General features: G+C 47.8%; 1 protein-coding gene across 19 annotated transcripts in view; it reads left to right on the top strand.

Moving 5' to 3' along the window:
- Positions 1-885: 885 nt before the first annotated feature.
- The window catches only part of FBRSL1 (fibrosin like 1), a 1099284-nt gene continuing 1076229 nt past the window's right edge, over positions 886-23940 (top strand). For 15 of the 19 annotated variants that reach the window (XM_060249808.1, XM_060249801.1, XM_060249803.1 and 12 more), the window contains exon 1: positions 1312-1620. In XM_060249808.1, coding sequence (XP_060105791.1) covers positions 1327-1620 — 294 coding nt within the window. In that variant the 5' untranslated portion in view covers positions 1312-1326. Of the gene's footprint in view, positions 1621-23940 lie in introns of all 19 variants that reach the window. The other 4 variants (XM_060249815.1, XM_060249816.1, XM_060249814.1 and 1 more) reach the window with 1 other exon arrangement.

Below are 23940 nucleotides of genomic sequence, written 5' to 3'. Positions count from 1 at the left end.
GGGGGGAGAGCAAGACAAGCCAAGCCGGCGGCTCGGGGCCTGCGCCGGGGAATGACGCGCAGCTGGCAGCCCTGCTCATGCGCGGCCGGCCGGGCGGTGCTAAAAGGCTGAGCAGCGAGTCCCGGCTCGGGAGAGAGAGAAGCGAGAGAATGGGGCGGAATCCGGGCAGGCGGAGCGGCGGCAGCAGCAGCAGCGCAGCCTGAGCCGCCCAGCTCGTCGGGGCTGCTGCTTGGGGGGGCGGCGGCGGCCGGGCTGGGGAGGCGGGGAGGGGCGCGCGCCAGGCGGCCGCGGGTGGGGAAAGTTGGGCGCCGGGAGGGGGGGAAGCCGCCGGGCCCGGCAGCGGCAGCAGCAGCGAGAGGAGGACGACGACGCCGCCGAAGAGGCAAAGCAGAACCAAAGGGGGGCGCGGGCGGCGGCAGCAGCAGCAGCAGAAGGGGAGACGGAGGAGGAGGAGGAGGCGGCGGCCGCCGGGGCTGCGCAGAGAGGAGCGAGCGATTCTCTCGCCTGCCTTTTTTCCTCTCTCCTTTGCAACAAAGTTGCTGCGGCGCGCGCGCGGAATTCGGATATCCTCTGTTGCCATTTTTCTCTCTCTCTCTCCCTTCGCCTCTCGGCAGGATTCGAACCCGGGGCGGGGCGCTGCTTGCCCCGGGGCGGGAGGGAGTGAGGGGGGGGGAGAGGAGGAGGAGGAGGAGGGGGGAAGGGTTCGTCGAAGAGAAGCTGCCGCCGCCGTTCGTAGCTGCTGCTGCTTCTGTTTCTTCCCATCGGTGCTGCTCGCGCTACTCTGGATTTAATTCGCCTCCTTTTCCCCGCTGGATTCCACTTTCCCTTGGATCTGTCTCTCCAGATAATTTTTTTTTGCAGGGGCAGGGGTGATTTTTGAATTGGTTTTTTTTTTTTTTTGCCCGAAGGGGCGGAGGGGGGTGGGCGGTATTGGAGCTGGCGAGACCCGAACTCGAAATTTCATTGCGTTTGGTTTTTGGTTTTTTGGTTTTTAAATTTAATTTTTTTAGGAAACCGTGTGCGTGCGGTAAGGGAGGGGGAAGCTTCGTCAAGGTCATTCCGTGGATTTTAAATTTCTTCTGGATCTGTTCTTTCCGCGCGACTCCCCCCACCCCGCCCTCCCCCCTCGGGGAGCCCTTTCTCTCTCCATAGCGCTTGGATTATATTTATCTTCATCTCACCCTTCTGGATTGGAAGAGGCTAAAAACCGGGGGGGCTCTATAGAATAAGTGGCTTTTCCCCCTTCTTTTTTAAAGACACCCCCCCTTTGAACATTTTTAGGGGGTGGAATATTTTTTTTTGAAAGGGGGGGGGCTTGTTTTGGAAATGGATGGGAAAATCAGACAGAGCAGGAAATCCCGGTCTCAACGGGACCGTGTCCGGCGAAGGGATCCGAATGGCAGAGACCGCCCCAATCAAAGTCCTTCTTCGGCCTCCGAAAGGGAACCCAGCCCGGGCAAGGAAAATACAAGCCAAAACTGCCCCGATCCTAAAAGCCAGGCTTCTGCAGCCAGGAATGTCAGACCTCCGAGGCGGCGGAGGCGAGAATCCAGCTCCCAGGAAGAGGATTTAATTGATGGATTTGCCATTGCCAGCTTCAGCAGCATGGAAGCTTTGGAGGTAGGAGTCTGGGTGGCTTTGGCAGGCGCTGCCAACTCGGGTAGCATTCCTTGGGGGGAGGCGCGGGGGGGGGGAGAGAGAGCGCAGAGCTCCTGCTGCCCTGAAGGAGGTCAGTGCAATCCGGCCCCCTCTCCCTTGCTTGTCAATATCAATTAACTTCTTGTACATGAGCAATGTGGACCCAGCCTGGGGGAATGGAAAATAGCAATCAATGGGCGTGGGAGCTTGTGTGGTGTGTGTGTAAGTGGGTCCAAAAGCTTGACAAGCTCTGCAGTGTACTTTGTGTAAGGCCCTCTGGGTAGGCCAAGCACTGGGGGGGGGGGGATGAATCCTGCTACTTTCCCTTTCAGGGGATCACCCCCCCTTATATTGTGCGGAGCCAAATTCCATGTTTGTATTTAAGGGTTTTGGATTTGTTGGCAAGTCAGCAGGAAGAGATGTAGAAAGTTCTGGTTTTGTTTAAGGCTCCATGCTGTATTTTGAAAGGGGGCTGGGTGGGGGAGAAAGTTATTTTGCATTGTTGTGGAGCTTTGTTAGCCTTTGGAGGGTGTGTATTGCTGAAATGTTCCTAAGAACAGCTTCTGGATGGAGCTGGTGTTTGGGCACTTGGTGATTTGGCTGAAATCTTGTGGCTTTTTGATTTCTCCCCTCGGGTTTGTGTGTCTTCTCCCACTCTGGGGAAACTGAAGAAATGTCTGTCTCATGTTGACTATGCAAATGTTTTGGTGTTAATAGGCTGGCCCCAAAAAACCCCTCATCTGACTTACTGAAAACAATATTTGCAGTGCAAATACAGCTTGTTTTGTCTGAGCGTCATTGAGCAGAGCAGGAAATTTAATATTTTCAGAGGGAGACTGTGACAAGCTGGGGGATTTTGTGTGGCTTTGGATTTTTTTTTTTCATGTTGTGCCTGTGTGATGGGAAAGTTTGAGGAGCAGATAAGGGACTTTTTGGTAAGTGTTTTCAATCTTGTTGTGTTTCTTAGTCATTTTGGGTCTGCCGTAATATGCTGAATTTTTAAAGAAATAACTTGCGTGTACCTGTCTTTATGCCTTTTTTGGATTAAAGTTCTCAGGAGCGGTGTGTATGCTATTGGTGGTCCTTTTGCCTATTTAAAGTTTGTGTAACTCTTGCTAGCAATTAAACCCCCCCCCCTACAAATTCCTTCAAAGATACAAGCTGGTCTTTCCAATTTAAGGGGTTGGAGGTCAGGCCTGTTCATCTCAACTGTGGTCTTTGGTTTTCTGGAAGATCACTTTCATAATGAGCCATTTTTAGAGATCCTTTTCTTCTGTGACTTTCCTATAAAAGGTTATCTATCCAATGAAACTGCTACAGCGTGGAACTCTCTTCCTTATCGGTTATCTCTGGGCTTTTCTTTGAAATGAGAAGTTGTTGAAACATCTGTGAAAAAGGAAATGTAAACTCTATCTAATGTTCCCAGGCTTGGTTGGCAAAAGGTTCTTTCCAGAGAAATGTTAACTTGGATTGTATGTTGGTTGGTCAAGGTCAAGGCTTGGCTAAAGATGTCCCTGGAGAAAGCTTTGGTTGTTCTATGAGGCCTCAGAGTTGTCTCTTCTAAAGTTGGGGCCTGGCAGTCATTTCCGTGGCATAAGTACCTGGCCCCTTAGGATTGTTCCTCTGCCCTTTGATCTGAGCATTATCATGTATCTTGTCAGGTGCAAAGACGACCCAGTTAAACCGATGAGCCTTCAAAATTCTTATGGGGGGGAAAGGCCAAGTCTGTCCTCTTTGGAGAAAATAATGCATCTTGGGGCACATCCTTCAGTAAAGTATACTGCATTGCAATGATGGTCAGTAACTTGCTTGAGTATCCAGTTTCCAACGGGCAGCTCTGATAACATGTACAGCTGCAAAAGGCAGAAATAGGAAATGTGATTGGTCCATGGAATGGACCAGCCAAAATGTCTGGGGGATGATGCAAGAAAAGTTCCTCCTAGTGATTCCCTCCTGTCCCCTAAATCTTAGTAGGATCCTCCTCTGGGTGCACAGGTAGTGTTACTGTTTTGTGTGTATGATGATAAAGCAGCTGGTCACCTATGGAGAGCAGAGGTATTTTTGCAGGTGAACAAACGGGGAAGCAAACCTAGGGTGTTTGTCTCGTCTCTTCTCTCGGAACTGTTGATGTGGACCACAAATGATTAAAATGCGCAGGCAGGTGGGCTATTTTTATATCTTTAGAACCTCCAAACTAGAAATCTTTCTGCCATTTTCCCCACAAGGTTGTTGTGTTCCGGGGTGTGGTTGGGAGGCAAAGAGAAAGAATCTTGTGGAAGATAAAGTGGTCTAGATTGACTCAGTCTTGTATACAGGCACCTCTTGGGAATGCTACGTAAGCTGCCTTGAGTTCAGGGTTGGAAGAAACAAATGCAATAATGTAGAGATTTGGCTCGCCCTGATGCATCCAGTTGTCACATGAGCTACCTGGGGAGTCCCTTTCTGCTCCAACGTTGACCACTGGAAAACAAAGTTTTCCATTTGCAGTAGAGCCACCGCCTCCCTTGCTGATCATATTTGAGGCTACCGATGTCCTTTTCCTGGAGCAAGAGTGAGCATCTTTGTTGTGAGGGTTTCACTTGGGTGATTGGAACATGAAACTCCCTGGCTAAAGACAAAGAAGCGTGAGCTTCTTCTTTGGTTCTCTGGCACGTATCGCCGACGGTTGAGCTGATCGAGTGAGAGTTGTGTGACTTTTGAGAAGGCTGCGTCCTTAAGAGGGTGGTGGTGAGAACAAGGAAACTACCACATGATCTCAGGTGGTTGGGTGATGCCCCCCTCAAAGATCGAAACTTGTATTTCTGTTTTCCAAATTCCACATCCTTACCAGGTAGTCCAAACAAGACAGGTGGGTTAAAAGTGAAGTTAATAAAACATAAAGAATAGTGCTTTCCTTGGGAACCCAATACATTACACTTGCTTTATCCTTGGAACAATTCTGAAAACAGAAACCATGTCATCCCCATTTTGGGGGGGTGGACAGGGAGGCTGGGATGCAGTGGTTTACCTTAAATCAGTGGCTCCCAGCCTTTTTGGCACCAGGGACCAGTTTCATGGAAGACAATTTTTCCACAGACCAGTGTGGGGTGTGTGCTGCGGTTTTTGCCGCCCAGGCTGCCCTCCGGGGGTCTTTAAATTAGAGGTAGATGAAGGTCCCTGGCTCACTTCCCCTTCCACCTGCCTGGGATACGGGTGGCTGGAAGAGGTGGTGCTTTGGAGCGAGGCCGTGCTGCAGCACCTCTGCCTCACTCCGTGGCCCAGATTGTAAAAGCCACAGAGCGGGACTGGTCCACGGCCTGGGAGTTGGGGAGCCCTGCCTTAAATGACCCAGTCGAATGAAAAGTGGAGAGATGACAACCAACGGTTTAGCCACTGAACAAAGCAGGAGTCAAGTGGCACCTGTAAGACCAACCAATTTTTATTTAGAACGTAAGCTTTCTTGTGCTCTTAAGCACACTTCATCAGATGAGGAATCCAGCACAGTGAGCAAAGCCATACATAGCTGAGCAAAGCCATACATAGCTGGTAGGCAGTGGCCCAGAATGCAACATGGTACAGATTTAAGAACCAAAGACAGTGAAGTAAGATGAGATGCTGTATTGTTGTGGGTGAGGAGGAGTTTGAGGTTGGGGGGCTGTCTGTGTGCAAGAAAAGGTTAACCCCCCCCCCCAGTGCTTTTGAAAGAGAGCTGTCACTGTCCAAAAGAGGTTGTAAGTTGTTGATGATACGTTGACCTGTTTTAAGTTGAGAGTTGTGTGTGACACTAGTGGTATTCTGTTATTTTCTCTTTTGGGTCTGTCTTGTAACAGGTTTTCTCTGGGTATCATTCTGGTTTTGTTGATCTGTGTCCTAACTTCATCGGGTGGGTTCTTTAGTTCCAGAAACGTTTGTTGCAGATCTCTCAGATGAGTTCTTCTAATTTGGCTATTTTAAACCAGGATTGCTGCTCAAATGTAGTCGTCTTCTGTGGGTAGATATATCATTGTTCACTGCCATTCAAAGGGATGAGGAAGATACTGGCATGATCACCATGCATGGCAGAGTTGAGTTAGCGTGAGCTAGCTCACAGTTTTTTAGCCTCCGGCTCACGAAGTTTTGTCTTAGCTCAGGAAGGATGGCCCCCAGAGCAAACTAGCCAAATCGCGCGCTCTCAACTGTAAGGCCAGTAGCTCACAAAGCGGAGTTTTTGCTCACAAGACTCCACAGGCTAGAGGGAACATTGGTGGCAGAGTATGCACCCTTCTCAGGTGACAGAATGGAAGTAGAACAGGTGACAGAATGGAAGTTTTTGGGAATTACTATGAAACAGGATCTAACATGGGGAGCAAATACTTTAGCTCTAGAGAAAAAGGCCCAGCAACGACTATACTATTTAAGACTCTTAAGATCACAACAACTGTCAGGGAGTCTGCTGGTTGCCTTTTATCGTAGTTCCATTGAGAGCATTTTATCTTATTGCCTCTGCGTGTGGTTTGGGAGCTGCACGGAAGCAGAGAGAAGGGTGCTCCAAAGAGTGATGGTGAGAGCACAGAAGATTTGTGGATGTTCTCTCCCCTCATTGGTGGATCTGTATGATATGGGATGCAGAAGGAAGATACAAATGATCTTAAGGGACCCTTCACATCCGGGCCACTTGCTATTTGAGATTTTACCGTCAGGTAGGCGATATAGAGTGTTGAAGGCAAAGACAAATAGATTCAAGGGCAGGTTCTATCCAAGTGCCGTGGTTAAGCTAAATGCAGGGTTATGAATGGTTATGTGTTTTTAGATGCATTTAAATGTTCTATGTATATGTCCTTTTGTGGGTGTTGATGTGTTGGTATGTTTGTGGAAGAGCACCTCATTTCGTTGCTCTCATTTTCTTTTTTGAGAACAATGACAATAAATTTATCTATCTATCTATCTCAGCAGTGCACCGACACAGCCTGTGATGCATGAAGCCCAGAACATCTTGTCAGGCGTGTGCCTGGGTCTTACTGGAGGCTGTGTCAATATCCCATTTCCCTGTTGGCCTTGGATTGAGGGGGGGAAAGGATGAGTTGCAGAGGCACTGGAGCCGCAATCCATAGCTGGTGGCCACCACAACCAGGTGGCCGGAGGCACACAGTGTGGTGTATAGAATAATAATCTTTAATTTGTATCCCACCCTCCCCGCCGAAGCAGGCTCAGGGCGGCTCACGTGGCATAATATAATATGCTACATATTATATTATGTGCAAGGAAGTGAACTTTGACCCTTGGAAGCAGCTCCATAGCTAGGGGCCACTGGGGAGGGGCCCATGGGTGGAGTGCAGGAAGCTGAAGAGGCTGGGGGCCATCTCTCTCCCTCCTGTGTGATTGAAAGAGCCCGCCGATCAGCTGATTGGTGGGCCCTTTAAATGGCATGGGAGGGGCAATGACACAATTTAAATCACACAGGGGGAGTGGCCATGGGAAGGGGGTGAGGACCCCCCAATCTTGTCAGGTGGCCTGGCCCCGTAGGCCCCTGGTTAGCTACATACCTGCTTGGAAGCCACAACAAGGTGTTTTGTGAAGCCGTGGAGGAAAGACACGGAGGTCTGCAGTCGCCTCTATCAATATTCAGGACAGCACACTTTTGCTCCAGCGTTCTTACCTCTAATTGGCTCATCAGAATAAACGGGATAAGCAGAATTCTCTTGTTTCCCTTTCATGTGCCGAATGGAGAGGTGGTGTAGCACTTGAGGGGATTTGCGAAGCCATCGTGGAGGTTTGTTTGTGTAGGTGTGTGTCTCGCATTTATTAAGACCAAGAAAACCACACGAGCTTGCACTTGACAAAGCGAGGCGAAAGCACCGTGTGCTTTTCACAGTGGTTTTTCCTGTACAGAGGCAGTGGGGGAAGGAAAAGGTGGTGGCCTTTGAGAACTGGAATTGCCATCTAACCTTTGTATGCTACCATTAGCAAAAGGGGATTACCAAGACTGTAATTGCTTAAAGAAAATACACCCAACAGATATTGTGACTTAGATCCATTAAAAATATGACAGGTGCTAGAGAGCATCAGTTTGCACTATAAATACTGCTTCACAGTTGTCCTCATTGCCAAAGGAGGATTATTGGGGTATAGTCAGAAGGCTAAAAGAAGAAGAGTTGGTTTTTATACCACACTTTTCACAAGGCGTCTTACTATTGTCTTCCCTTCCTGTCTTTACAGCAGGCACTTTTTGATGTAGGTGGGGCTGAGAGAGTTCTTTTTTTTAAATAAATTTTATTATAGATTTCAATTGTACATCATCACAATAACTTTGTTGCAGTCAAAACATACTAACACAAAGAAAAGGATAAACATATATAACAAAAACTGCTGCGCATTCTTAAAGAGATGCATAGGGATACAATAATAACTAGATAATACTGTACCAACTCTTGAGTTGTTACCAACTCTGCTACAAAGACAGAATTTCTTTGTAAATTATTTTCTGGTTGAAGGAAGTGGTGTACCTATTTTCTGAGTCTATTTTTTCTAGGATCAGGGACCATTTGGAGACAAAATGTAGATAGGATTCATATGGATCAGATTGATCCAGGCTAGAGGTTATCTTTTCCATGATCAGATTATTCCAGACTTTGGAGAGCCACTTGTCTGTGGTAAGGAACTGAAAGAATTCTGAGAGACCTTTGGCTGGCCCAAGGTCACTCATCTGGCTGTGTGTGGTAGAGCAGTGGGGAATCAAACCCAGTTCTCCAGATTGCAGTCTGCTGCTCTTAATCACAATATCACACTGGCTTCGGTGCCCCTCAGAACTATTCAGTAGGATTTTTTCCCCCAGTCTGTCTTCCTCCCTCCACCCCTAAGTGTATAGATATTAAAAAGTGAACATCTGTGCATGTGGCAGTTCTTTATTGCAGCCTGTTGTAATCTGGTCTGCACAATTTTTAAAAAAGTTTGGTTTGATAAGAGCCAGTGATTAAGTAAGCAGAATGGTTGAACTGTTGTGAACATCTTTCTAGGAAAGACTTTGCTCAGAGAAGGCTTTGGTGGTGAAGCTTGGGAGAAGGGTCCTGTTTTAGCTGGGAATTTCCCTGCTCCTTTCTGAAAAACTGCATCAACCTCTACTTCCTTCTCAGTACAGCGTGTTCTCTCCATGTGTATTTTTCATGCAGTGTTAAAATTAGGAAGTTTAGATTTCCGAGGATTCACACTGATTCATGAGTCTGTAATACTTTGAAGAACAAAGGCTGGTAGAAGCTGCCTCAGCATTAGCAACTGTACTTGCTTCATTTTCTGTGTGGCTTTGTTGCATGGTTAATGCAGTGATCTGTGCATTGAGTGTTTTTATATGCATAAGATAGGCACACCTTCTAATTGGGTGTACAGATACATTAGAAGTACATACAAATAGAAGAGCAACTTGGTAAGCAGAATAAACAAACCTGCTTTAGCTCAATGAGTGAAATGCGTCCTTCCTGAAATCTTTAAATGAGGATGTTAGAAGTCGAATCCAGGACCCTTGGTAGGTAAAAGAAGACACACAGATCTTCGGTTACAAAGCTGCCCCAAGCCACTGATCCATCTGGCTCTGTATGGTCCACTTGATCCTGAAGGAGTCTCCAAAATCTCCCAGTACTGCAAGCCTGAGATCCTTTTAAGTGACCTGCTGGGTTTTGGGTTCTGGGCTCTCTTGCCAGCCAAGTGGATGCTGTTACAGGTCCACGACCCTTTGTGTTGAGTAATGGCGTGCTCATGCATACAGGTGGCTTTAAACTCAGTGCTGCAAAATGTGGTTACCTGCCTGCTGTTCAGCTCTTTGGGAGGAAACAATACATAACAAAAAACTGTCTTTTGAAGTTCTAGGTGTGTGTTCTTGTGCAATGCAATCAAGTCACAGGTGACTTATAATGATCTGGTAGTATTTTCAAGGTACGAGGTGTTCTGAGGTGGTTTGCTGTTGCCTGCCTCTGCATAGCAACCTTAAACTTCCTTGGTGGTCTTCCATCCAAATACTAACTAGAACCAACCCTGTTTAACCTTTGAGATTGGCCTAGCCTCAGCCCTCTAGGCCAGGGCTTTGATATTCTAGTCACCTTGATTATAACTAATCTCTTCGAAAGGTAGGAAATAGCAAAGCCTTGAACTAGTCTCTCAAATGGCCGCTCTCAGCATGGTTTAAGTATCTTCCCAACTGAAATATCCAGAAGCCACGTAATGCATTCTGTTTGGCCCAACTAAAACTGCACACAAAGCATGCAAGTTCTCAGGTTCTCCAGAACTCTTCATTGGCTCGTAGTGTTAAGAACTATTTGCATCCTGCATGTTGCTTGTCAGTGGCTTAGCTGACTTCAGTGGGCCCAGGGAAGTGCTGGCTGGTATCTGGTCGTGCCCCATAAGAAGCAAAGATGGAAGAGAGTCTGCTGCACCTTACTCCCAAGGGTTGCCAGGTCCCCCTGGCATGTGGAAGACCTCCCAGTTTCTCGTGCTCCCCCCAGTACTAACTAGCTGGCCAATGGGGGAGAGCTACAGCCCCAGGCATGACATGCCTATGTCACCCAGAAGTGACGTAGGGACATCGGTGACATTGGGGGAGACACTCTAGTTTGGGGGGCAAACTCTGTGGTCAAACTAGGGTTTTGCCCCATACCCAGAGCATCATCACCGATGTGCCTACAGCACAGCGTGCTTCTTCCCTCTCCTGGAGCATCCCAATAAGTCCCCTGCCACTTTGTTGTTCAGACCTGGTACCCCTATAAGCGGTGGTGATGGTGTGTGTGTGGGTGCATTAGAATGTAAGAGACCTGCTGGATCAGACTAATGGTCCATCTAGTCCAGCATCCTGATTCTCACAGTGGCTAACCAGTGACTCTGTATGGCCATCAGCAGGGCATAGAGGCTGAGGTCTTCCTCTGAGAAGAATATAAGAGCAGCCCTGCTGGATCAGAGCAGTGGTCCATCTAGTCCAGCATCCTGTCTCAGAGTGGCCAGCCAGTCCCTCTGAAGGACCAATAACAGGGCAGAGAGATTGAGGTCTTCTGCTGATAACATAAGGAGAGCCCTGCTGGATCAGACCAATGGTCCACCTAATCCAGCATCCAGTCTCAGTGACCAACAAGTTCCTCTGTATTGCCATCAGCAGGGCGCAGAGACTGAGGCCTTTCCCTGAGGTTCCCTCCTGGCTCTGGGATTTGGAGGATTAGTGCCTCTGAAGGTGGAGGTTCCCCCCAGCCACCATGGCTGGTAGTTGAACAAAATGGGACTTCATTGCTCTTTGCAACCAAGATGCCCAGTGGAGCTTTACTAGGACTGAAAGAGCTGCAAGCTTGAAACCTTTGGCCAGAATCCAAGGAAATGGCTTAACACCTTTCTTTACAGTCTTCTCTAGTAAAAGCCATCAGAGGGATTCCTGTAAAAATTGTTTGAGGGCAATTTCATTGGGAGATGGCTGGCCAGATAGAAGGTGTTAACTGCAAAGTTAAGCCCAAAGGATATGGAGCTCAGGGTACTTGTGGAATCTTCTGGAACCTGCTTGCCACTTGATACCTTAAGAAGCGAGGCGGGTGAGCGCACATATCCAGACACTTCGACGCTTGCCCCTCTGTTTCCTTCTTTGCTGATAAATTAACCTTTTAATCAGGGCTTTTTTTTGTAGCAGGAGCTCCTTTGCATATTAGGCCATCCACCCCTGATGTAGCCAATCCTCCTGGAGCTTACAGTAGGCTCTGTACGAAGAGCCCTGTAAGCTCTTGGAGGATTGCCTACATCAGGGAGGTGTGGCCTAATATGCAGAGGAGTTCCTGCTACAACCCCCCCCTGCTTTTAATGGGTTTTGATGCTCTGTTCTGACATCTTTATGCTTCTGCTTCCTGTGCATGTGAACTGACACTTGCAAATATCAGCTGAGTATTTTATCGAACGAATGTGCATGAAATTTTAAACCAGAGCTGCATGTAGCTGTTTTGGAGCTGCTGCTTCTAAGCAAATGGAACCAGGTACTTGTGTCTTAAACACTCCCACCAATTAGACTAGTTTGCATAGAAGGTAAAATAATCTGGGTGATGTGCCTTCTCCTCGACCACTTTTAGGAGAATGGCAAAACCCATCAGATGGCAAACACCGCCGCCGCTGAATACCAGGTCCGAACAACAGCTGCATGGCAAAACCCATCACATGGCGGATGTGCAAACCTTGCGGGCAGACCAACACAGATGGCTGAGGCTCTTCTTCTGGATCCTCACAAAACCAGCACGGCAACAGTGCTCATAACAAATTCCGGGCATAAGCTCTGCCTGCTTGTGGTGTGCTTCTCTCTCCCCCCCCCTCCCCAATATATAAAAATAGCACTAAAAGGAAAATTTGTCAGCATGGTAATTAATTGGCTGCTGCAGAAGCATAGTTGGTAGAGAGGTGGAGGAGTGGGTCTAGCGTTAGTGTAGTGTTCACTTTGGCTGTCAGCTCAGCACATTTTTAGCAAAGCTCAGGGTTGGGTTCTGTTGCAGTTACCACTATAGAGAACTTGGGGATCTAAGGTGGTGGAAAACCCGGTCAAGTCACAGCAAATCCCGTAGGGTTTTCAAGGCAGGAGACGTTCAGAGGTGGTTTGCCATCATCTGTCTTTGTATCAATCCTGGATTTTCCTGGTGGTCTCCCATCCAAATACTAACCAGGGCTGATTCTGCTGTGCTTCCAAGACCTGATGAAAACAGGCTACAGTCCAGGGGTGGCCAAAACTGCGGATCGGGAGCCGCATGTGGCTCTTTCGCACATGCTGTGTGGCTCTCAAAGCCCCCACTGTCCTGTTGGCTGGCTTGGAAAAAGGCATTTGTCTCTTTAGATCTCTAAGCCAAGCCAGCTGGCAGCTTGGAGAATGCATTTAAAACTAAAGTTGCTTTCTTTCTACCAGTTTGGTGTAGTGGTTATGTGCGCAGATTCTTATCTGGGAGAACCGGATTTGATTCCCCATTCTTCACTTGCAGCTGCTGGAATAGCCTTGGGTCAGCCATAGCTATCACAGAGCTTGTCCTTGAAAAGGTAGCTTCTGAGAGAGCTCTCTTAGCCTCACCTACCTCACAGAGTGTTTGTTGTGGCGGAGGGGGGAGATAAAGGAGATTGTGAGCCACTCTGAGTGGAGGGCAGAATATAAATCCAATGTCTGTCTTCTACCTCTCCCTCCCCAACTGTCTTTCTTCCCTCCTGTCATGAGGCTCTCAAACATCTGATGTTTGTGTCTTAAGCAATACTCCCTCTAAGCTGTGGCATCTTGTGAGCAAAAATTCTACTTTGTGAGCTACTGGCATTAATGTTGTGAGTGAGCGATTTGGCTACTGTATAAACTAGCTTGCTCTGGGGTCATCTTCCCTGAGCTAGGACAAAAATGTGTCAGCTGAAGGCTCAAACTGCTCACACTAACTCAGCTTAGAGGGAACACTGGTCTTGAGGCTTTAACATAAGAACATAAGAGAAGCCATGTTGGATCTGGCCAATGGCCCATCCAATCCGATACTCTGTATCACACAGTGGCCAAAATACATATACACACAAAGGCTAATAGCCACTGATGGACCTCTGCTCCATATTTTTATCCAATCCCCTCTTGATGATATTGGATTTATATCCCGCCCTCCACTCCGAAGAGTCTCAGAGCGGCTCACAATCTCCTTTACCTTCCTCCCCCACAACAGACACCCTGTGAGGTGGGTGTGGCTGGAGAGGGCTCTCACAGCAGCTGCCCTTTCAAGGACAACCTCTGCCAGAGCTATGGCTGACCCAAGGCCATGCTAGCAGGTGCAAGTGGAGGAGTGGGGAATCAAACCCGGTTCTCCCAGATAAGAGTCCGCACACTTAACCACTACACCAAACTGGCTCTCCAGTTTGAAGTTGGCTATGCTTGTAGCTGCCGCCGCCTACTGTAGCAGTGAATTCCACATGTTCATCACCCTTTGGGTGAAGAAGTACTTCCTTTTATCCGTTCTAACCTTACATTAAGCAAGTTTGGCCACCCCTGCTATGGACCTTGATTTTTCCAGGGGCCTTTTGTGCAAGGTGGGCTTCTCATTTAGAAAAGGGTTATCTTCTTCCTCTGCTCCTGATTGCCATGTGAGCAGCAACTCCCCACTGAAACCTGTGGGATTTCCAGAGGTGTGCGTTGTTGCCCAATTCGCACCTTGGGGAAGAGAGAGTGTATGAAAACACAGAGCTCCGCATTGCCAGTTCCTCGGGGCCTTGAGGGCTTGGCCTGTAAAGTGCCTTGCAAAACAAGCTTGTGGAATCAGGTGGGAAAGAAGTGCTGATTTGGTGCTGGCGGGTAAGAATTTCAAACATTTCACCCTAACCTCAGCTGCATGCAAGTCCATCCAAGGTTTGTTTTTTTAAATTTATAGAACGGGGACTCCATTTTCTTTTTTCAAAGCTTTGGATATTGTAATGGGGGGGGGGGAGGTGACCATGGAATGGTTTGATGTAGTCTGCAGCACTGTAGAAAGATTAAAGTCCTCTAAGCACCTTAAAGATTGTTGAACAGAGTTTGAGTCCAGGGGCACCTTTAAGACCAGCAAAGTTTTATTCAAGGTATGAGCTTTTGTGTGCATGCACACTCCCTCAGGGGTGGAATTCTAGTAGGAGCTCCTTTGCATATTAGGCCACACACCCCTGATGTAGCCAATCCTCCAAGAGCTTGCAAAAAAGAGCCTTGTGTTTTTGAGAGAGTTTTGAGAGTCAAAGTTCCCCCTGGTCAGAAACGTGGGAAGAGATGCTTTGATCCTTGAAAGCTTATACCCTGGGACATCTTGGTGGGCTTTAAGGTGGTAGGCAGGGGTGGAATTCTAGCAGGAGTTCCTTTGCATATTAGGCCACTCCTCCCAGATGTAGCCAATCCTCCAAGAAATTACAAAAAAGAGCCTTGTAAGCTCTTGGAGGATTGGCTACATCAGAGGTGTGTGACCTCATGTGCAAAGGAGCTCCTGCTAGAATTCCACCCCTGGTGGTAGGTAAAGGTAGTTCTCTGTGCAAGTCCCAAATCATTATTGACCCATGGGATGGCGTCACATTGTAACATTTTTCTTGGCAGTCTTTTTGTTATGGGGTGGTTTTCCATTGCCTTCCTAACTCATCTACACTTGACCCCCAGCAAGCTGGGCACTCATTACTGACTTCAGAAGGATGGAAAGCTGAGTCAACTTTGAGCTGTTTGCCTGAACCCAGCTTCCGCTGGGATTGAACTCAGGTCATGAGCATAGCTTGGACTGCAGTACTGCATTTTACCACTGTGCATAGGGCTCAAATCTTTCTCTTCTGTTGCAGACTAAGACAGCTGCCCAGAACTAAAGTAGGTGGACAGGAACATCTCTGAGAAAGACATGTCCTTAGTTTAACCCAGAATTGCTAGCAATAGAGCAATTGACAGGCAACATTTATTGCCTCATTCTCCCATTCTGACATGTTACTGTTTTATTGGTTTTCCAGGCAAATCTATCCAGACCAAATGTTGTTTCAGTTTGTTAATTTCACTATTTTGCCATTGGATTCTAAATCTGCACCACTTTGCCTTCTTAACCGCTGCCCACCAGCTATAAGTAGCTCTGCTCACTGTACGCCATTCCATTGTCTGATGAAGTCTGCATGCATACAAAACCTTACATTCTGAATCAAACTTCGTTGGTCTAAAAGGTGCTACTGGACTCCTACTTTGTTCTACTTCTTCAGACCAACATGGCTGCCCACCTGGACAAAACTATCAATGAGTAGAAGTTTGAGTCATCTGTGGTACCTTTAAAACCAATAAAGTTTAATTCTGGGTATAAGTGTATGCACAAGATAGCTTATACCCAGAACTAAATTTTGTTCTGTTGCTTCAGACAGTCATGGCTACTCACCTGAACCTTCTCTGCGGTAGAGTGCACTCCCTCTGGCAAAACCCTTCTTTCTCCCAAGGTCTGATAGCCGAGGCACACCTTCCCCTCTTTCTCTGGATTAAAATCAGAGGCGTGCTTCTGAAAAGGTTCTCTTTTTAGAGTGTACCCAGCCTTTGTACTTCTGTGTGAGTCACCGATCTGGGCATGCTTTCTGATTGGAAGGAATCCAAAGCAGAACAGGCATTTGTGCCTAGATACAAGCGGTGGCCTTTTCTGGGTAATTCTGGTGCAGCAGTAACTGAATGAATCCAAAATCTGAGTCCAGTAGCACCAACAAGATTTCGAAGCTATAAGCTTTCAGGAGTGAAAGCTTTCTTTGTTGGCTGAAGGGAGCTTTGACTCTTGAAATCGTATACCCTGGAAATTGTGTTGGTCTTTAAGGTGCTACTGGTCTCGAATCGTAGTTCTTCTACTGCAAACTAACACCGCTATCCAGGGCTTTTTTGGTAGAAAACCCCCAGCAGAAACTCATTTGCATATTAGGCCACACCCCCTGACTGCAGCATCGTTTCACGGGGCTTTTTTTGTAGAGAAAGCCCAGCATGAACTCATTTGCACATTAGGCTGCACCCCCTGATGCCAAGTCAACTGGAACTGCGTTCCTGCTTTAAAAAAAAAAAAGCCCTTCTATCTACCTGAAACTGAATAATCTTAGGCACACTTTGTATAGAGGTGCTGCAGAAACTGCAGGCAAGTCCTGAGCAGTGAGTCATTCAGAGAGGCAGCAAGTAGCCTCCTCTGTTGGATGCAACCTCTGGGCTCCCTGATAGCCATTATTTATTGCTTGCTGTATGCTCACGGTTTTCTCATGGTGCGCAGTTTTGGAATTACTGGGCTAAGCCCATCTGCAAATAGCTTCATAAGCAAGAGGGGGGTTGCTTGGTGAGCGGCTTTGGTGTTCATTGTGCAGATATGCAGTTCAGCTCCAGTGCTAAAGACAAAGTCACCGCGCCGCTTAATCTAGCCCCTGTCTGCTTTTTGAAAGCAATGCAGAAAGAACCGAAACGCTGAGCAGACCTGCGCTAACTCATTCTGTAAGAGGCCCTCTTCTCCTTCCTTAAACTTGGTTTGAACTAGGTGGCTTTGTGTCATTTTCTTGTTAGGGGTGGAGGGGGTGGAAGTAGTTACAGAATTTTTTTTTAAAAGTTTTCTGTTGAATATCCGGATTTTCCATTTGCCCAGTTTTAATGACAAATCCATCAGGCAATATACCCTGCGCTTGCAGTTTAATATATAATTCACTCAAGGTGACCTCTAAAGCAGAATGTGCTTTCTGTTCTCCTTGAATGTTAGAAACCCAATATATTCCCTCTACCCATTGACTCTCTACATTGGATTTAAATTGCATTCACTATTATTTTGGGGGATGCAACTTCTCCTTTTCCCAGGGCTGGGCTTGCCAATGTATTTCATGAAGCAATAGAGTTTTTGTGACCTTATGCAAGCCGGCTCATGAACGGAAGGGAGCATTCTAGGTCGTCCATACATGCAATTTGCACCTTGGAATGCTCCTTAATAGCTTCTCCATAGCACTTCAAAAAATCTGAAGGCATTTGCATATATATAACTCTGTAAAGTTGTAAACTTATGCTGCAATGGAAGTTCCAGTCTTTTACCAATTCCAGAAGACTCTTTAAGTTGGTCACTGCTGATGGAGTGGGACCAGGGTTGTTATCCGGTCTGGGAGGGAAGGCTCTGGGCTAGATGCCTGTTTGCTTCCCCCACCCTGACGTATTGCAAGATCAGGCAGCGCTGACTGGCCTAAGATTCCCTAAGACAGGGGTGTTGAACTCATTTGTTATGAGGGCCGGATTTTCACTTTGTTGGGCTGGGCCATGTGTGTCATAAAATACAATGCCATGTAGGGGAGATATAAACTTGATAAAGGACACAGACAAACACACATTCAGCATAATCCACCTCACTGGCTTGTTGAGCCTCAGCCAACAGAAGGAAGAGAGGCTTGGCTCAGTAACTCTGCTGTGCAATTGAGAGAGCCTGGCAAAGCTAGCTCTCCTTCTCCCACTTCCTCCCCAAGGGAGGAGCTTTGCTCTGTAGCTCCTGTGGGATTGAGCAAGCCTGCCAAAGCCAGTTGTGATGCAGAAGGAAGCAAGAGAGGGAGAAGGAAACAGATGACAGTGAGTTGCTCACGGGCCTGATAGGAGCCCTCCAGGCGCCCCCAGACCGCATGTTTGACACCCCTGCCCTAAGAGGTTCATGGTGGATATAAGTTTAGAACCAGAGTTCTTGATTTGTAACTCAGCTACTCAGCCCTTTTTTCTACTAACACATGACACTACTTTGTACTGATCCAATCCATCAAGGTCAGTGTAGTCTACTCAGGTGGGCAGCAGTTCTCCAGGATCTCCAGTACAGATCTTTCACATCACCAACTCTCTGCTCCATTCAAGCCAGAATTGCTGGGGATTGAACCTGGGACCCTGTGCATGCCAAGCAGATGCTTTACCACCAAGCCACGGCCCCTGCCCAAATGCACAGCCGGTGCTTACAGCGGCCCCTTTGCTACAGCAATAGCAAAAATTGCATTGATGAATTGCTGTGCCATCACCCTTTAATCGACATCTGCTCCATGCAAGGAAGGTGGTGGAAGGGATTTTTTTTTTGGGGGGGGGAGCAGTTATGGTTATTCAGCTGTTACAGGGATGGATACAGAGGCATTGGGAATGTTCTCTCTTCTCCAGGCTTGCTTCTGCTAAGGCTGATTTAACTCATTCCAGTTTGGTGTAGTGGTTAAGTGTGTGGGCTCTTATCTGGGAGAACCGGGTTTGATTCCCCACTCCTCCACTCGCACCTGCTGGAATGGCCTTGGGTCAGCCATAGCTCTGGCAGAGGTTGTCCTTGAAAGGGCAGCTGCTGTGAAAGCCCTCTCCAGCCCCACCCACCTCACAGGGTGTCTGTTGTGGGGGAGGAAGGTAGAGGAGATTGTGAGCTGCACTGAGACTCTTCGGAGTCGTCATCTTCATTCCCGTAGGCATCAGTTTCCTAAAGGGTTAACCATTTATTTTATTTGGGGTGGATTGTTTCAGATGCTCAGCAAGACCCTGGTCAAAAGTGCGAGTGTTTTGTTGTTTATTTTATAAATGGATGGAAGCAGGCCCGTAGCTACAATCGGGGCATGGGGGGCACGGCCCCTCTGTTTAAATCCCCATTCCATCTATAGGGCCCCTCCATTGGAGCTGCCCTCTAGGAACACTTTCTTTCTGAGTGGGGTCTGCTGAGTGGAGCTGGTGAAGCCGAGTTAAAGGGGGGGACAGCGAGAGAGTGAGCAAGAAAGGGAAAGAGCAACAGCGCGCGTGGGGGGGGGGGGGAAGCGAGAGAAAGATGGACAGCGAGAAAGAGAGAGGGGGAGAGTGAGAGAGTGATGACTCCTGGGGGCTGCGAACGCCACAGGCATCTTGGGGTCCACATGAACGGGGGCTCCGTGCTACCACAGGCCCTTTCCCAAACTGTCCTCTGCCTCTGAGGCGGTGGCGGCAAAGATCTGGAAAGGCAAGCGAGCTGAAGGAGGAAGTGATTGCCTGTTGGGCTGAACAACTTGCATCCTAAAAGGGGGGGGGGGAGGAGAGTTATGTCCTTCCTGAAGCCCTCAGCAACAAATGAAAGTCTGCTCAGCACGGCGTGACTGTTTGGCGGCTGTCACTCAGCACTGGCGGCTTAGTGAAAAGACAGCGACTTTGCCAAGGACTGAAACACACCACGATATCTTGCTCCTCCCTGCTATAATAGCATGTTCCAACCCGACCTTCTTAGAGGGCTGAGAGCGGTAATAAATGTTACTGCCTGAGCAGAGGGGGAGACCGAGAGGGTCACTAGGATCTTAAACTCCGCCCATCAATGGTCCATCCCACTTCTGCAAGCGGCTGACTCTTCCGCAGACTGCCAAGCGATTCATGGGGGAAAGCATCATTTTTTAGTTCAAGGATTTTAGCTGCCTGCCTTAGCAGACTGAAAATTAGTCACTTGTGATCCTTCAATGTAACTGGCTTTGTAGGAGCGCTGCAAATGTGCATACTAGGTGTGACAAGGTTGGGGGGGGGCGCTTCTTCCCTGTTAGCGTTCCCCCCACCCCACGATCGGACTCTGGCCTGCTCAGGCAGGGATGGGCTTTCTCTTGAGTAGTAGGGGAAGTGATCCTCGCCTGGGGGCAGGTGGAGGTGGAAAGCAGAACCTGGAAGAAGCAGCCAAGCCCTGGGGGCCCCCCACCCAAAATTTTCTGGCTACGGGGTCTGGATGGAAGCAAGGGAAAGACCTCTGGGCAGGGAAGATTTTAGGGATTTTGTTAACAGGCTGCAAAGTCTATAGAAGGGCAGAGACCCATTTTTCAAATCCTTTTGTCAAATCGTCAGTAATCCTTTATTCTACAGCACTTCCCAGTGTGTGTGTGTTAGGGAGGGGAATGCTTTCTGTGCCTTGCCCAGTTCATCCTCTTCCTGCCCTTGTGGCTGCTGGGCGGAGGAGTGGGGGCTGGGGAGAGATCTGAAACGGCTGTTGGTCTTGTGCATGTATAATGCTGGCTGTCACATGCTAAGAAGACATACGCAAGGCAAGGACACTGCATCCCAGTCCAGGCACATTAGATCAAGAAGAAGAGAACAGATTCAATTTATACCCCACCCTTCACTACCCAAAGGAGTCTCAGAGCACCTTACAATTTCCTTCCGCTTCCCCTCCCCACAACAGACACCCTGTGAGATAGGTGGGGCTGAGAGAGCTCTTCCAGAACTGCTCTTGAACGGAACAACTCTGAGAGAACTTGTGGCTGTGACTCAAGGTCACATCAGCAGGTCCATGTGGACTCAAGGTCACATCAGCAGGTCATGTGGAGCAGGGGAGGAATCAAACCCGGTTCTCCCAGATAAGAGTCCGTCCACTTAACCACTACTCCAAACTGGCTCTCAAGCCGGTGGTGTGGAGAAAGATGATAGTGGCAAAGCAATAAAGCAAGGCAGACCTATTTTGGGGCCACACACAGTGCTAACGCATTGGATATGCAACCACCCCCCTTGCCTTGGGGCTAGAAAAATCCATTAGATCCATAGCTGTTGATCCTTTCTGGATCTGAGAAAGCTTTTTATTCTTGAGCATCAGTTTAGCCCAACTGACCACCTGGAATTTTTTTCTCAGGTATGCATTCACTCAGGAGTATTCAGGAGCATATAAGAGCCCTTCAGGTTCAACATAATCTGGTCTGGTATCTTGTTTCGCATAGTGACTACTGAATGCTTCAGAAGGCCCATAGTAGGACTGTGTCTGTTGCCTATTTCTAGCAACTAGTATTTAGAGATACACTGCCGCTAATCATGGAGGCTTCACTAAACCAGCACAGCTAATAGCTATTGATGGGTTCTATCTTCTAGTGCTACAAGAACGAATAATACGGGTGGTTCACGGAGATGCTGCTTTTCAGATATTGTTTTACCTTGTGGGAAAGTCATGTCGCCTTCTGTGTTGGCGTATAGGAATGAAAGAGGAGCTGTGCTGGATCAGACCAGTGGTCCATCTAATTCATCGTCCTGTCTCAACCTGGAGGGTTAACTAACCGGGTACAGAGCCCAAGACATCCCCCGAATGTTGCCTCTTCATTTCAGAGGTTTACTGCCTCTGAACATGGAGGTTCTCTTTACTAAGCATGGCTAGAAGCCATTGATAGGCCTCTCCTCCAGGGATCTAACTTCTTTTAAAGCTATCTGTGCTTGCAGCTGTTACTGCCTCCATTGGTGGCGAATTTCGCAGAATCAGATTCAATGCTGCTACCTGCTCTGTTATTTTTAGTTCACCTGCCATTATAGGGGTTAAGCAACTGGCGGCCCTGCTGTCTGAGTCCAGCCCACCTGAGTGGCCTTTAGAGGGAGAAGAGAAACACGAGTGAATAGTAACTGATAAAGGATCTCAGTTATAGACCGTTTTGAGAGGTGGGTCGAGCCCTTCTGTCCCCCTGGGATGTCTTTTCGAAACCACCCTCTGGCAGAGCTAGCCTGTTGACCGTCTTGGGGAGGGGAGTAAGCTTAGTGCAAATCTAATTATACAGGAGTCTGTAATGAGTAAGGATCAAGGCCAGCTTGCCTGTATTGGGAATCCATACCTCATCAGCAAGACCCGTTCCTGTAGTTGGAACGCAGCGAATATCAATGGACATTGTTCCATGAGAGCGAGCCATTGAACAGCAGTGATTTTTATGCCATAATGAAGTGTAGCAGTTCTACAGGAAGAGTGCTGCTTGGTATAGATTGTTTCAGTGGCAGACTGTTGTCAGGGGGTGTGTTAATTACCACTGGGGTGGCGGGAAGGTTGTGGTGACCTGCGTATCATTTCCCTTGGAATTCCTTCATCCACTGTGTCACTGTGCCCATCTCAGCCGAGCTGATGACTGCCAGGTGTTGGGCAGAACTGGGCACAGGTGCCTTCCCCCTCCCCCAACAGCTATTGGATTGAAAACGCACATGAAGCTGTTTTCTGCTGAATCGGATCTGCTCAGACTAGCAGCAGCTCTCTGGCGTCTCCCACTGGGGCCTTCTTCATCACCGCTTACCTGATTTTTAAAGCTGGAGATGCCAGGGATTGAGCGTGGGACCTTCTGCATGCTGAGCAGGTGCTCTGCCACTTCAGCTGTGGCCCTCTCCAGCCCTGAATTAGGCTAGAAAGCCCTCCACACCAGAAGACTAAAACCAGCTGCTGTTTTTTAATCCAAGAACAGAACTGAAGCCGGCAGACTGAAGCCAACAGACAAATCTGAAACGCTATCCCATGTTTGAAACTTTTTCAGGCTGTTAAAATCTCATTTAATTTTTTTTTAAATTGCAACAGTTATGTGTATCCAAGGGGTCATTTCATAGAAAAAGAGGTGCTGCAGCTCATTAGCACAACTCATTTGCATATGCCACACACCCCTGACATCGGAGGGCGGACTAAATTAGATCAGCTCAGCATCTGTCTTAAAATACTTCTTGAATTATAGTTGTCGTAATAAAACCTTACTTCCATCACACTTTTTAAATTACTTTCTCCTATGTGGCCACAGTGGCATGATGGAAATCTTCATCTGTCTGCTTTATATGTTTTGGTTATTTTCCCATTTTTGGTGGGGGAAAATATTTGAAAGTTTGTCAGATCTTAGAGTTTAGCAAAATCCTCACGGGGATTGAACAAGGGAGCCCCGGAGCAAGTATTTTGAGGGGTGGTGGTGGGTTAAGAAAGAAAGAGCATAATAAAATGTCGAGGTTCCAGAGCTCTGCTCCTATGAGCTCCTGCCCAAAATGAGACCTGTAATGATGCCCATATAACTAAACACTTCAGTGTACATTAATTTAGATTGTTATCCCAGCCTCTCTGAAAGGTTAAGTCAATATATGTGGCTGCTGCCTGAAGGTTGTCAGTATAACAACCCTGCAAGGTAGACCCAGTTGAGCATGGCTGGTCTGAGTTAGTCTGGTAATGTTTGTGGCAGAATGGGAGGTTGATCTGGGGTCTCTGCAGTCTTAGTCCAGCAACCTGTCCACCACACAAAGTCTCATATGCTCACCAGTTCTTTAAAGTCTGCCCCACATTCCAAATTGTATCCCTCAGAGGTGGAATTCTAGCAGGAGCTCGTTTGCATATTATGCCACACACCCCTGATGTAGCCAATCCTCCCAAGAGCTTACAAAAAGGAGCCTTGTGAGCTCTTGGAGGATTGGCTACATCAGGGGTGTGTGGCCTAATATGCAAACGAGCTCCTGCTAGATTCCCACCCCTGGTGTCACTTCTGATTAATATGACTGGGTAATGGAATCAGGATGAGGACAGTACTAATAGAGGGGTGGAGATATGTAGATTGGAGCTGCCTTGATTGGCATGGCTTGGGGTTGGCAGGAACAAGAAGCAGCCTTGGCTCCGTTTTGTGGGTTCCTCACGTGTTCCTTTTAATGTGCATTGCTAAGTGAATGAAAGTCATTCTTTTAGGTGGGGTGAAGAACGTCTCTCGGATATTGGGTGGCCTGCTTCTCATGGACATTGATGTTGGGGAAGAAGTAGTGGAAGAACACACACACAGCGTTGCATTGCACGATACCTATATACCCTGCAGGCTTCTGGCAATGTGCAAGACTTCCCGCCCACACGCCCAGGCCTTCAAAATGACAGGCGTTTTGTATGTTCATTTTTAACGTAAGGCCCAGCTGTGCTACCAATTGATTGATTGCTGAGAAATTGACAAGTTGTCTTGGTGGTTACTAAAAAGTCATAATTGAGATAAAGGGGGGGGGGGGAGCATGGAATGCTGTCAAACACTGTATTCAGCGAAGTCTACAGGAAATGATAAAGGTCATGTCAGGTCATGGCTGGCCATAATAATGTATTTGAGCATTTCTAATTGGATGTTTCTATCCTGCCTCCTACACATAGGAGTTGAACTTGACTGGAAGCCCTCTGGGGAGGATTGGCT

Source organism: Heteronotia binoei, chromosome 11, assembly GCF_032191835.1.
Source record: "Heteronotia binoei isolate CCM8104 ecotype False Entrance Well chromosome 11, APGP_CSIRO_Hbin_v1, whole genome shotgun sequence".
Lineage (NCBI taxonomy): Eukaryota > Metazoa > Chordata > Lepidosauria > Squamata > Gekkonidae > Heteronotia > Heteronotia binoei.
This window is presented reverse-complemented; position numbering and strand designations above follow the sequence as displayed.